The sequence below is a fragment of the Papaver somniferum genome, unplaced genomic scaffold (assembly GCF_003573695.1).
Source record: "Papaver somniferum cultivar HN1 unplaced genomic scaffold, ASM357369v1 unplaced-scaffold_12, whole genome shotgun sequence".
Taxonomy (NCBI): domain Eukaryota; kingdom Viridiplantae; phylum Streptophyta; class Magnoliopsida; order Ranunculales; family Papaveraceae; genus Papaver; species Papaver somniferum.
Genome location: NW_020621047.1, coordinates 3,093 through 16,082, shown reverse-complemented (window position 1 = coordinate 16,082; position 12,990 = coordinate 3,093). Strand labels below are relative to the sequence as shown.

Below are 12,990 nucleotides of genomic sequence, written 5' to 3'. Positions count from 1 at the left end.
TATAACAAATGAGTGGGGATCAATGATAGATTAGAAAAAAACATGACAAAGTGGCTAGAATGATTGGTTTTCTTAATTTTTGTGAAAACCAAACAAGGTTATTTTTTAGTAACGGAGGGAGTATATCACACCTTGTCTTCCAGATGTGTCATAATGTATATCCTGCAATTACAATAAATTCTTGCATACATCCAGCATTAGTCTCATCAGTAAACCAACTCCATATTCAATCATACATAAATAATCCATTTACAATGCCTACAATATTAATCTGAATAGAATCCCAGACTTCTTTGCAGACCTAGCACTGTAGAAACAAATGATCCATACTTTCAATATCATTGGTGCAAAGGGGACATGTGGCATTTTATATTGTTTACTAATGTCGTACACGTTTCTCTAATAGGTAGTCAATTATGGACACACTTCCACTAATGATTAATTTTCCAAAATTGTTTCAAAGGAAAAATTGTTATTTTTGGACTTAGTTATAAAAGTTTATTTGGGAATACAATTTCAAAATTACTTTTTATTTTTCCGAAAAAATAAGTTTATATCACAAAATAAAAATATGCAACTCGATCCCAAACTAGTCGGAAGGGGGACTATAAAATTACAAAATCTTCCTAGTTGATATAGCATGGTGCTGATCGCTAATGATTCTTGAAAGTTTCATTTGTCGGGCTCCATAAGCAGATAAGATATTTAATAGCTACCATTATGTCTTCGAAAATTTCTATCGTGTATCTGCTCCTTAGACTTCAAACATCCATCTCTGAAGTACACTAGTGCATGTCTCTGGCATAATCCATGATACGTGCAGAGAGTTAAGAAATTAAGTAGCGCCATAAACAATGGTTGTTCACATTTATACAAACTGGAAAAGTAGTGGAATCAACATTTATGCCTCTATGGATAAGCATTGTAGCTGGCAAACCAAGCTAAAATCCGCGGGTTAGCCCGTCCCGTCCCGTGAAAACCCGCACCCGTCCCGGATCGTAACTAAACAAGACGGGCGCGGGTTGTATAATTAGTGGCTTGTGAAGAAACGGGTTAACCCGGCCCGTACCGTAAAACCCGCGGGTTAACCCGGCTCATTCCCCACCACTAGGAGTCTAGGCCACGTGTCACAGTAATCGATTTCTGAATTAAAGTTAAGCAATTGAAATATTTATACAACTGAGGAGTAGGCATGGATTGCGTATTTTGCTAGTAATCTGCAAACGAAATCATCATACAGAACTCTGCAAGGTCCCTTGCTAAATCGATGTTAGTCATCACAGAGAACTCTTCCTAGTAAACTACAGCTCTTGCTAATGTATGATGGAAAACTTCAGTACCAAACGCTGGAATAAATGCAAACTATAAACTGGATCCTTGTATCTACCAAATAATGTTAAGAGGTAGCATGAATAACTATAACCCTCGTGTTACTGGGAAGCTCTTACTTTCCACAATCGTGGCCGCAATTCCTTATTCAAGTATTCAACTCCCATAAATGAAGAAAATAAGTCACCAAGTATAGATCAATTATACCCTGTCGTTCAAATAAGGTCGAGTCACTAACAAAATGCACAGTTAACAAAGAACTGAAGCAATATAGCTTAAAATTAGAAAGTAAAAAACAATCCCATAAAATTAGGTTGTAGCTTGTAGGAAAGGAACTTTAGATGCCCTGAATGTGGAAGGAAATAGCCCAGAAATCGATTTCTGGCGAGTTGACTCAACAAAAACCAGGTAACCCGTGAGCACCCGTGAACCCGCGAGCTTTACCCGGGACGGGCACGGGTGGGATAAATGACCACCCGTGAAGAATTTCAACCCGCGAGCTCAGACTTGTATTAACCCGTAACCCGCGGGTTGGTCACAAGCCAGACCCGTCCCGCCCGTTTGCCAGCTCTAATAAGCATGTTTTTTTTGTCGGAACTGAGTTATGCACGGAAAACTACGACAAGAAATCAACTTATGGTGGGGAATTTATTGGAAAATGGATAAGAATAGAAATTTAAAAACGAAAAGAACGTGGTATTATTGGTTTCAAGACCGATTTTTTCCATCAAATATTTGGACCATTGCCAAATAATTGGTGAGTATCAATTCTTCTTAATATAAAGAAGAATGATTTTGCTGACGTGGTGGAAACACAACAATCCTGATATTTTTCCCAATAAAAGTAAGCCACGTGGAAAATACAAATGGATTAGTTTCTTTTCGAAATATGTTGTTCTGGTGGCGGAAAGACACTACTCTTGGTTAATTTGCACACTAAGGCGTTACATTCTATACATTTCCAAGGTTTGAATTTGATATGTTTATGTCGCGTCTTCTGAAATCATGCGATCTTTACAGACTGTCTTTTGGTTTAAGGTTTGATTTTCATGTTAGTGTAATAACTAAAAGATGAGTTTGAGTATGTTTTTGGAGAAGACGTGTCCTACCAAATAGTTACGCTGCTTTTGATTATGAAAGACACCGGTTGGTCATTATGTAAGATATTACGAAAAACCACTGCTGTTAGATCTTTCCGGATCCCATACCAAAAGACATGTCTTTTGGTATTTTTCTCTATAAATGTTCTGACATTTTCCAAATCCTCTACCAAATAACCAGCGACAGTGAAAGGTCCTCCATCATCCAATTGGGTTTTCATAAGCTTGCAATATGGATACAGATAACCAACAATGCAGCAGCCGGGGAAAATCATCAAACAATCAGCAAAAAGGATAAACATACGAGAACCATCCATTCATATTCTATTGTCCATTGTGACAGATTAGTAGAAAATACTGCTATCGCAACTGTGTGCCCAGTCGATTCGAGCACAATGGGATCACAAATGCTTAGTATGGACAGAAGGAGAATCAAACAAACGAAGATCAAAATGAAAAGAGGTACTACATGCCAGAAAATCATCTTCGCAAAACATTATAACAGGTACGGTAAGGTAATGAACCTTTTAGGTGATGATCAGTAATGGTCTAACAAATCAGGGTAATGAAGCATATATGGTGGAACATTTATATGCATAATCATATTTTATATATTGCCGTTGTTGAATCTCAGGAAGTAAGGAACCATTTAAGCATGATCATTGATATGGAATGAGGGTAATGAAGCATATATGTGGTACATTTATATGCATAGTCAGAGTTTACATATTGTCGTTGTTGAATCTCAGTATTGCATACAAATTTAGGAAGTAATGGTTAAAGAATTACAAATTCTACGTGAGTTATGCCTGATAATGTTCCTTCGCTGCGGAATCGAATTCAATGGTTTTGTTACTAACCAATTTGTTTAAACGGGATCAGTAAATAACGTACAGGACTTCGGAACTCCAACACATAATACCCTGAACGCAAGGGTGCGTTTGCGTTTGCGTTTAAATCTATGGGAGGTAAAATAAACAAGAAGACCAATAATGGTCGTGCACCATACGTCTTCGAAATAATTAACAAAGGTTTTCCAGTTTATGGAATAACAGATATTCACCACCACAAAAGAAAATTCCATGGTGGTTCTTTGGAGATTGTACTCAATCTAAAACTAAGTAACCATGCAAAATCTTAGTGTAGGTAATGATCATGCATGTTTGGGAGTTTACGATGGTGTTACAGATGCATTTCGAATAACAAGCAAAATGATCAACAACTCTTTAATTGTGTATATTCTATAAACACTGCTATATATTCTGTGCTACTATGTTTCTTATGCTTTTTATATGGAAAAAATTATATTGCCTGTTAAAGCTCTTGGGAAGCAATCACAACTGAATCTCTCAGGGCTTAAGTACAAAGGAGAACTGCAACAAGAATTAATTCTACATTAATCATAAGCTTCTTCTAAATTAACGGAGAAGGTTTCTTTCATTTGCATTACGAGGCAATGATATTGCAGATTATGGAATGAAGAAAGATTAATGTTGAATATTCAAGATTGTTAGAACATAATTCACTAAGAGAGGTCGTCAACATCACCAAGATAAGGCTTGATCTTCCGAGTAAACCGGTCTTTGGTCTTTGGTGTTTGTTCATCGGACAAAGTAGATGCATGTATCCTACAACAATGGATGGTGGTGCGGACAGATCATCCATAACACTCGGTGCGGATACGATGTGGTCGGGCCGCATACTCAAAGTATGTGGCCCTTTTTGTTTTTCTGACACGTATATAAAATAAAAAATAAAGTGAAAAATAGTTTTATTACAAAAATATTTAACTAACTTTTTTAGTCAACTTTCTATACTTTTTCTCAAAAATTGAATGTTTTACGGGAATTTGGAGGGGACAGGATTTAAGTTCATATATGTGTTGGAAAAAAAAAGTGACCGCATATTTTGATTATGTGGCCCGATCACATCGTAGCCGGGGTGCATAATATTAGCCCGGTTTTACATCTAAATTGGGAGAACCCTACTCACTATGTGTACTTTGATAATAATTGAGTTTTGCCTTGGTAAATGAATGTTGGTTCTATTTTTTTTGATAGAGATATCAATTCCAACGACATTTTAGTCTCTAACAACCTAACCGGCATCCCTTAGGTAAAGTTAACATGATTTATTTATTTTTTCTTTATTTTTTTTTTTTGGATAAAACTTATAAGCAGTCGAACAATTTAATTGAAAATTCAGAAGCCCAAAACCATTGGATGTTCTAAAAGACACTTGAACCGCCCAACATCTTACCACAGCCTGTTAAGCGCCCAAGTAATTACAGTTCAAACAAAAAAAATTAACATGATGATACACCAAAATTTCAAGAAATCTAAAGAAAAATGGAGCAATCAGCAATCCAATGACCGGTGCAATATACTACACTGAATGACACTTGGTAAGTTTTAGCATGTACTGGATACAACAGGAGAATTCAATGATCAGATTTGTAGTTAACCAAGCATAACTGGCACTAACCAAAGAACGGGATATAATTTTATAGCCCTAGACCGTGCATTTGCACGGGCATGAAAAGGCCTTGTAATTAATAAATCCCTAACAATGTTATTGGCGAGAGTTGTACTTCCTTGACCCAACCAAGAACACACAATATTTAGAATCTGATAAGACTTAGAGAAAAAAGAAATCAGAAATTTTTGATGTTTGTTTCATTACTCGAATGAAAATAAATCACCACTACTTATAGGAGACTATGCTTATTGGAGATGTTTTTCATTTCCAACAAACGTCATTACCGTCTATAGGAATAGATGTGTATCTTATGTGATCACACCTTTAGAGACGCCTCTTCATATCTAATAAATATCCATTGCGTCTATTCATCACAGGACGTTCCCCAGTCGTAACAGCAAACCAAAAACGAAAATCATTTAATTTTGAATGATATTGAAAATATCCAATAGAAATCTTGTCAGAATGACTTATATAGAAGAAAGAAAACTATTTTTTATGAAAGGTATTTTGTTTTTCTTTCAATAGGCACCTCATCACAGCATAACATCCGAGATAGATAAACACGCAAGATAACAAAGCACGACATGCTAAAAAAACACGTCATAACATGCATCAAGAGATAAGCAACATGATACAATAGATTACATTTCATGTATATTTCACAAAATAGCTTCATTCTAGCCCATTTTTGATAGTTTTTTCCGGTTTTGTTAAATAATTTCCAAAATAATAGAGATAACATCTAAAATATCGGAAAAATGTTTATTCTTTGCGAAACATAGAATGAGTGTGTTTCTGCAAAGCACAACAAGAAACAACATGGTTATCTTTTTGGCGCTACACAGCACGTCACGCTTGAATCTGTAGCACATAGGTATATAACACGCAACACATTAAGTACGCTACTTCATAGGCTAGGCCGACACGTTTGACACCTCTAACGGAAACCCCATGTAAGGTGTAGCTCTTAACCAAACACCAAAACCCCGTGCAGCTACAAATCTAACTAACCGATGAATGCAGCCAACACTCTGTCACTTGGTAATAAACAAAAAGAATATATCAAAATAACCTTTTTTCTGGGGTCACCTGAGCAGTGAATCGTTTAAAAAAGCGGAAAATGGGTCATTTGTCCAAATTTTATTAAAACATGGTTCAAATGGACGGGTAAAAATTAGTATGGGTGAAATGGATACAAAAAAATAGTAATGATGAAACTGGATGCATCCTGATATAAATTAAAAATAAGAAAAAAAATTTGAAAATTGGTAGGATGAAACTGGTTACATCCTACCTATTTTTATATTTTTGTCCATTTGAACAGTATCTTTTTAATTTTTGTCCATTTAAACAGTATCAAAATGTACAAGTCTTTTTCATCCAGGAATTGTTGATTTTGGTTTTTTTTAACCAATTTTGTGTCAAAAAAGTTGGTTATTTAGTAACCATTTTTGGTATGAAATAAGTTGAATTTCAAGGACATGATTAATATTTCCATGATCAAGTAACAAAATAGCTGGCTCAAAGGTTCCTATAATAATTCCATGAAAGAGGTGTAAGAAAATAGAAAATAGAGATAGAAACCTGCTGTCACAATAAAGGATTCTGGTTGGCTCACAGTAAATGTCTAACAACCTTCATGGCCAAACCAAAATCGAGTTCCTATATAAAGATCTAATTAAGTTGCAAAATCTAAGAAATTTTCTTTTTCGTTCCGCGTGATTGTTTCTAAGATATTGCTGGTTTTTCCTTCAAAAGAAGCTACCAGCATTATGCATTTTATCTTGTAAATAGTTTGTTAATACTTGTAATTTCCTTTTTTCTAGATGACACACATGCCAGAATTGTTAATGTAGGAGGCAACTGCGATTTTTATAAAGGGAGTTGGGTTTACGATGAATCGTATCCTCTTTATGATTCACTTCAATGCCCATTCATCCCTGGAGATTTCCATTGTCTTAGTAATGGTCGACCTGACAAACAATATCTCAAATACAGATGGAGCCCAACTGGAGGATGTGATCCACCTAGGTTTGATGGCCTGGATTTGGTCAACAGATTTAAGGGTAAAAAAATCATGTTTGTCGGTGACTCAATCAGTAATAACCAGTGGGTGTCTTTTGCTTGCATGATTCATGCAGCTATTCCTAATGCAAATTTTACTACTTACCATGGCGTCCCCATGGCATCCATTAATTTTACGGTTAGTAAAACCTCTTTTATAAACACCCTTTTAGCTACATTTTATTAATTAGCTTATAAGTCGATTAATTTTTTGGTTTTCAAAAAGGGATACTTACACCTTTTCATTTTGGCCTACAAAAAAATGGAGGTCGTTCTCTTAATTAGACCATGTTCTATGCCTGGAACTCTATCCTTAAATAATCCATCTCTTATGGGGTAGATAGGGAATTCTCTAAACACTTATTTTCTCTTTGTGATTGTAAGCTAGATTTTTAAACATTTCTTGACGATCTTACTTAAAAGAATGAAAACTGAAACCCATCACTGAAAGAGACTCAATGAGACCTGTTGTAGAAATCTTATTAGGTTCTTTCACCGATATCTACATGCCTTTCAAATTTGAGTCAAGAGCATTGTTCGGAAACATCCCCGTAGCTTTGGATTTTGAATTAGCTCTTCTAATCGATCCTGGAACTGGTGCAAAAGAAGATGGCTTAGAGTTGCTTACCTCTGAATCTGAAAGAACTAGAGATGTAGCAACTTCTTCCTTTTTTCCGAAACCTTGAAATCTGTTGATAGATTCCATACAAAGAGGAAACAAGGGAATTGAGAGAGTAGTGATTACTTCGTCCTGCCTTAGAGGATTATCATTCTCAACCTCGACACTCACTTTTAAACCTTCTTGTGATTCGAGCATAGGTTTACTAGAACTCAAAGCCATTGCAGCAGCTTGCTTCCTTACGGTGATTATGGAAGCTTGAGAATTAACCATTCCTTGATTACTAGCTTTCCCAGCTTTGCCCTTTTTTAACTTTTCTCTTTCGATATGTCCCCAACGTCTCCTTGTTGATATTATCGGAAACCCCCTTTATCAGAAGATGGAGCACTTGAGACAATGTCAGAAACCTTGCTTAATTCCATGGGCATTTCTTTGATCAAACCGTCATCCTTCATGTCATTAAGAGCATGAAAAGCATCAGATAACTTGATTCCAACTACATTTCGTAGTATCCACCGTCATGTTCACGTTGACAAGATCATCTTTATAACCAAAAGTACCAGCAGAAATTCTCTCCTCCTTGTCTTTGTATATCCAGGAAAGTTGAGATGTCCAAATGCATGGTCCGTCCACAAGTAAACCGTTCACTTATATAGTTAAACCATTCGCTTTGTATTTTCATTTCACGTGAGCTTAGCTGAATATTGGCATAAGAAGTTGTTTGTATACGTTGCTTGGTTTATAGCGAGGGCATGCATAAGTTGTTTGTATACGTTGCTTGGTTTATAGCGAGGGCATGCATGGTAATACCTTCTTCGAATTTGTGCATGCAGGATCCTGAGTATAACATTTCTATACATTTTAATTTCAAACCATTCCTAGTTGAGTTAGAGGAGATACCTAAACGAATTATAAACATCGACAATCACAAACCATTCCTAGTTGAATTAGAGGAACGAATTCTAAAGATCGACACCATTAGCAAGGGTGATCCGTGGAAAGAAGTAGATGTTGTGATCTTCAACACTTGGCACTGGTGGTTCCACAAAGGAAAAATACAACAGTAAGAAGTTTAATTCCTTAAATGTCTAATTCTACATGTCATCCATCCATTATATATCACTTCTGTTAGATAAAGATTTCCTTAAAAGTTTTTTGTTTGAAGTTGGGATAAAATTCAGGAAGGAAACAAGACATACAAAGATATAGATGATCGTCTCACTGCTTTTGCAAAAGGTTTAACAACTTGGTCAACTTGGGTTGACAAAAATATTGACCCCAAAAAAACTCAAGTTTTCTATCAAGGAATTTCTCCTACGCATCCGAAGTAAGTTTTCTACGATTTATTTTCTGGATGTATGATTGCATATGGAATTTTTATATTTTTGTTCTAGATAACCGTTGAATAGGAGGGTATTTGGATATCAGCGCCAGAAATATTTGAAAAGTCAATTCTAGAAATCAGAAGTAAAAAAAGAAAAAATTACAAAAAATTAAACAAAACAAAAAATTGTTGAAAATTCTCGAAAAAAGAAAAAAAATATTCTGAACCTAACTTATGGCTTTTCTACTTCTAAAAAGAGTATAACACTCCCAGAGAGCTGAATTTTAACAAGATGGTTTCTAATATGTCGTGTATATCTAAACTGCGACTAATTCTTCTTTTGTAGGGGCAAGGATTGGGGTTTCCCACACACGACTTGTGCAGATCACACAACACCAATTAATGGTACGACATATCCTGGAATTCCAGAACCAGGAGTTGTTGTACTTAAGGAAGTGTTAAGTAAAATGTCGAATCCTGTCATTTTATTGGACGTGACAACCATGTCACAACTAAGAAAAGATGCTCATCCATCATATTATACCAATCAAGGTCGGACGCTTCGTGATTGTGGCCATTGGTGTGTGGCTGGTGTACCAGATACATGGAATCATCTTCTTTATGCATCTATTGTTGGCTGGCCAGAAACAAGAACGCATAGAATTGATATGAATTTTCCCGTATTGATAACCTAATGTCTTTGCACCCGAATGTTGAAAAAAAAGGGTTGATATATTTGGCTGGGATTTAATTAAGAGTTTGGTGTGAATCAAATATATATCTAATCGTTGCATGTGAAAGTTGATGGTAATGTATGGGTCATTCAGCGAATTTGCACATTTTCAATCACATTTTTCTGCCACTAAGAATTTTTTTTGCATTAGAGGCCGAATAAAACTCACAATACATATTTTGAACCATAAAAAAACAGTCCTTAACTTTATTTAATCAAAATATGATACTAAATCCTAAAGAAAACTAACATATCAAACATTTGCAAGTGATCTAATAAAAGCAGGATGTAGAGATTCAACATACCGATTATTGCAAATCTCTTTGAGACTATTTTTCTTGAGATCATAAGATACAATCTTTCCATTGCCAGGTAAAAGTATCAACGCTTTCAACTCATCTTCATCACCATTTCCTTCCACAACTACCTTTAATATACGGTAACGCAAGTATTGGCTAAAGGAAACACAACCATTTCCATTCTGATTCGCTAATTCCTGCAATCGAACTAGAATTCATTTTTTCTTGTTGGAATGGAGGTGGTGGAGGAATCATTCTAAATTGTCTTGTGGAAGGGTTGTAAATATAACGAGTTCCGTTACGTATACCAAAAGGCCGATAGCACAAAAGAAGACCATTACAAGATTGTTGAATATATAATCCTACTAGTCCTTTTTTCACTTGGATTAGAAAACTGACATTAGAACTACTGATTTTAGCTTTATCAGGTAAAATCATACCATAACTTGGTTGTTCATTATGTGCGTGACCTAGAAAATAGAATCCAGACATTGAAAGTTTGTTGTAATGAAGCTGGTAATGTTTTTGCTTGAAATATGAACCGGAGATGAGTGCATACCATTGTTTTGATACCGGTTTGAGAAGAAGTAGAGTTTCGACGGGTAAACTCAAAAAAAAAATTAATAAAAAGATCACTGCTATTGAATACTAAAGATATTGATCTCTAGCCTACTTTATTGCCTCAAGAGCTGTTATTGTTTCAGCTTTTTCTTCATCCTCCGTTATTCCCGGGATACACCATGCACCTTTGAAGTTTTCTGCATCATCCACGCATGTTAGTCCAGATCCATCAAAGTTAATTTTGCTAAAAATGTGTGCAGGTGGAATCCAAGGAATTGGTATTGTAGGACTATTATTATGTATGCTCCTTGTAAACTTGAGCCCGGTATGATCATTCCATTATGAAGTTGATTGCTTTATCTGCCTCAGCAAGGTTTCAAGTTGGATCTTTGCGTTTTTTAATACTATTCCCTCTGTTTCTAAAAAAATAGGTTTGTTTTCTTATTTGGATATGTCAAAAAAATTGGCTTGTTTTTATATGTGGAAAGTCAAATGTTATGATTTTACTAGTATACTCATAGAGGGACCACTTCTCTCACCCTTTTTTCTCTCTTAATATTAAAGAGGGGCCACTTCTCTCTCACATCTCTCTTATAACAAATGAGTGGGGATCAATGATAGATTAGAAAAAAACATGACAAAGTGGCTAGAATGATTGGTTTTCTTAATTTTTGTGAAAACCAAACAAGGTTATTTTTTAGTAACGGAGGGAGTATATCACACCTTGTCTTCCAGATGTGTCATAATGTATATCCTGCAATTACAATAAATTCTTGCATACATCCAGCATTAGTCTCATCAGTAAACCAACTCCATATTCAATCATACATAAATAATCCATTTACAATGCCTACAATATTAATCTGAATAGAATCCCAGACTTCTTTGCAGACCTAGCACTGTAGAAACAAATGATCCATACTTTCAATATCATTGGTGCAAAGGGGACATGTGGCATTTTATATTGTTTACTAATGTCGTACACGTTTCTCTAATAGGTAGGCAATTATGGACACACTTCCACTAATGATTAATTTTCCAAAATTGTTTCAAAGGAAAAATTGTTATTTTTGGACTTAGTTATAAAAGTTTATTTGGGAATACAATTTCAAAATTACTTTTTATTTTTCCGAAAAAATAAGTTTATATCACAAAATAAAAATATGCAACTCGATCCCAAACTAGTCGGAAGGGGGACTATAAAATTACAAAATCTTCCTAGTTGATATAGCATGGTGCTGATCGCTAATGATTCTTGAAAGTTTCATTTGTCGGGCTCCATAAGCAGATAAGATATTTAATAGCTACCATTATGTCTTCGAAAATTTCTATCGTGTATCTGCTCCTTAGACTTCAAACATCCATCTCTGAAGTACACTAGTGCATGTCTCTGGCATAATCCATGATACGTGCAGAGAGTTAAGAAATTAAGTAGCGCCATAAACAATGGTTGTTCACATTTATACAAACTGGAAAAGTAGTGGAATCAACATTTATGCCTCTATGGATAAGCATTGTAGCTGGCAAACCAAGCTAAAATCCGCGGGTTAGCCCGTCCCGTCCCGTGAAAACCCGCATCCGTCCCGGATCGTAACTAAACAAGACGGGCGCGGGTTGTATAATTAGTGGCTTGTGAAGAAACGGGTTAACCCGGCCCGTACCGTAAAACCCGCGGGTTAACCCGGCTCATTCCCCACCACTAGGAGTCTAGGCCACGTGTCACAGTAATCGATTTCTGAATTAAAGTTAAGCAATTGAAATATTTATACAACTGAGGAGTAGGCATGGATTGCGTATTTTGCTAGTAATCTGCAAACGAAATCATCATACAGAACTCTGCAAGGTCCCTTGCTAAATCGATGTTAGTCATCACAGAGAACTCTTCCTAGTAAACTACAGCTCTTGCTAATGTATGATGGAAAACTTCAGTACCAAACGCTGGAATAAATGCAAACTATAAACTGGATCCTTGTATCTACCAAATAATGTTAAGAGGTAGCATGAATAACTATAACCCTCGTGTTACTGGGAAGCTCTTACTTTCCACAATCGTGGCCGCAATTCCTTATTCAAGTATTCAACTCCCATAAATGAAGAAAATAAGTCACCAAGTATAGATCAATTATACCCTGTCGTTCAAATAAGGTCGAGTCACTAACAAAATGCACAGTTAACAAAGAACTGAAGCAATATAGCTTAAAATTAGAAAGTAAAAAACAATCCCATAAAATTAGGTTGTAGCTTGTAGGAAAGGAACTTTAGATGCCCTGAATGTGGAAGGAAATAGCCCAGAAATCGATTTCTGGCGAGTTGACTCAACAAAAACCAGGTAACCCGTGAGCACCCGTGAACCCGCGAGCTTTACCCGGGACGGGCACGGGTGGGATAAATGACCACCCGTGAAGAATTTCAACCCGCGAGCTCAGACTTGTATTAACCCGTAACCCGCGGGTTGGTCACAAGCCAGACCCGTCCCGCCC

At 36.0% G+C, this 12,990-nt stretch overlaps 1 protein-coding gene across 1 annotated transcript; it reads left to right on the top strand.

Annotated features, from left to right (window-relative positions):
* The first annotated feature begins 5,923 nt into the window (after positions 1 to 5,923).
* Positions 5,924 to 9,612, top strand: LOC113330884 (protein trichome birefringence-like 42). The gene is made up of 5 exons (XM_026577678.1): positions 5,924 to 5,951; positions 6,737 to 7,113; positions 8,427 to 8,656; positions 8,759 to 8,920; positions 9,264 to 9,612. Exons 1-5 carry the CDS (start codon positions 5,924 to 5,926, stop codon positions 9,610 to 9,612), a joined length of 1,146 nt encoding a protein of 381 aa, XP_026433463.1.
* The last annotated feature ends 3,378 nt before the right edge of the window (positions 9,613 to 12,990 follow it).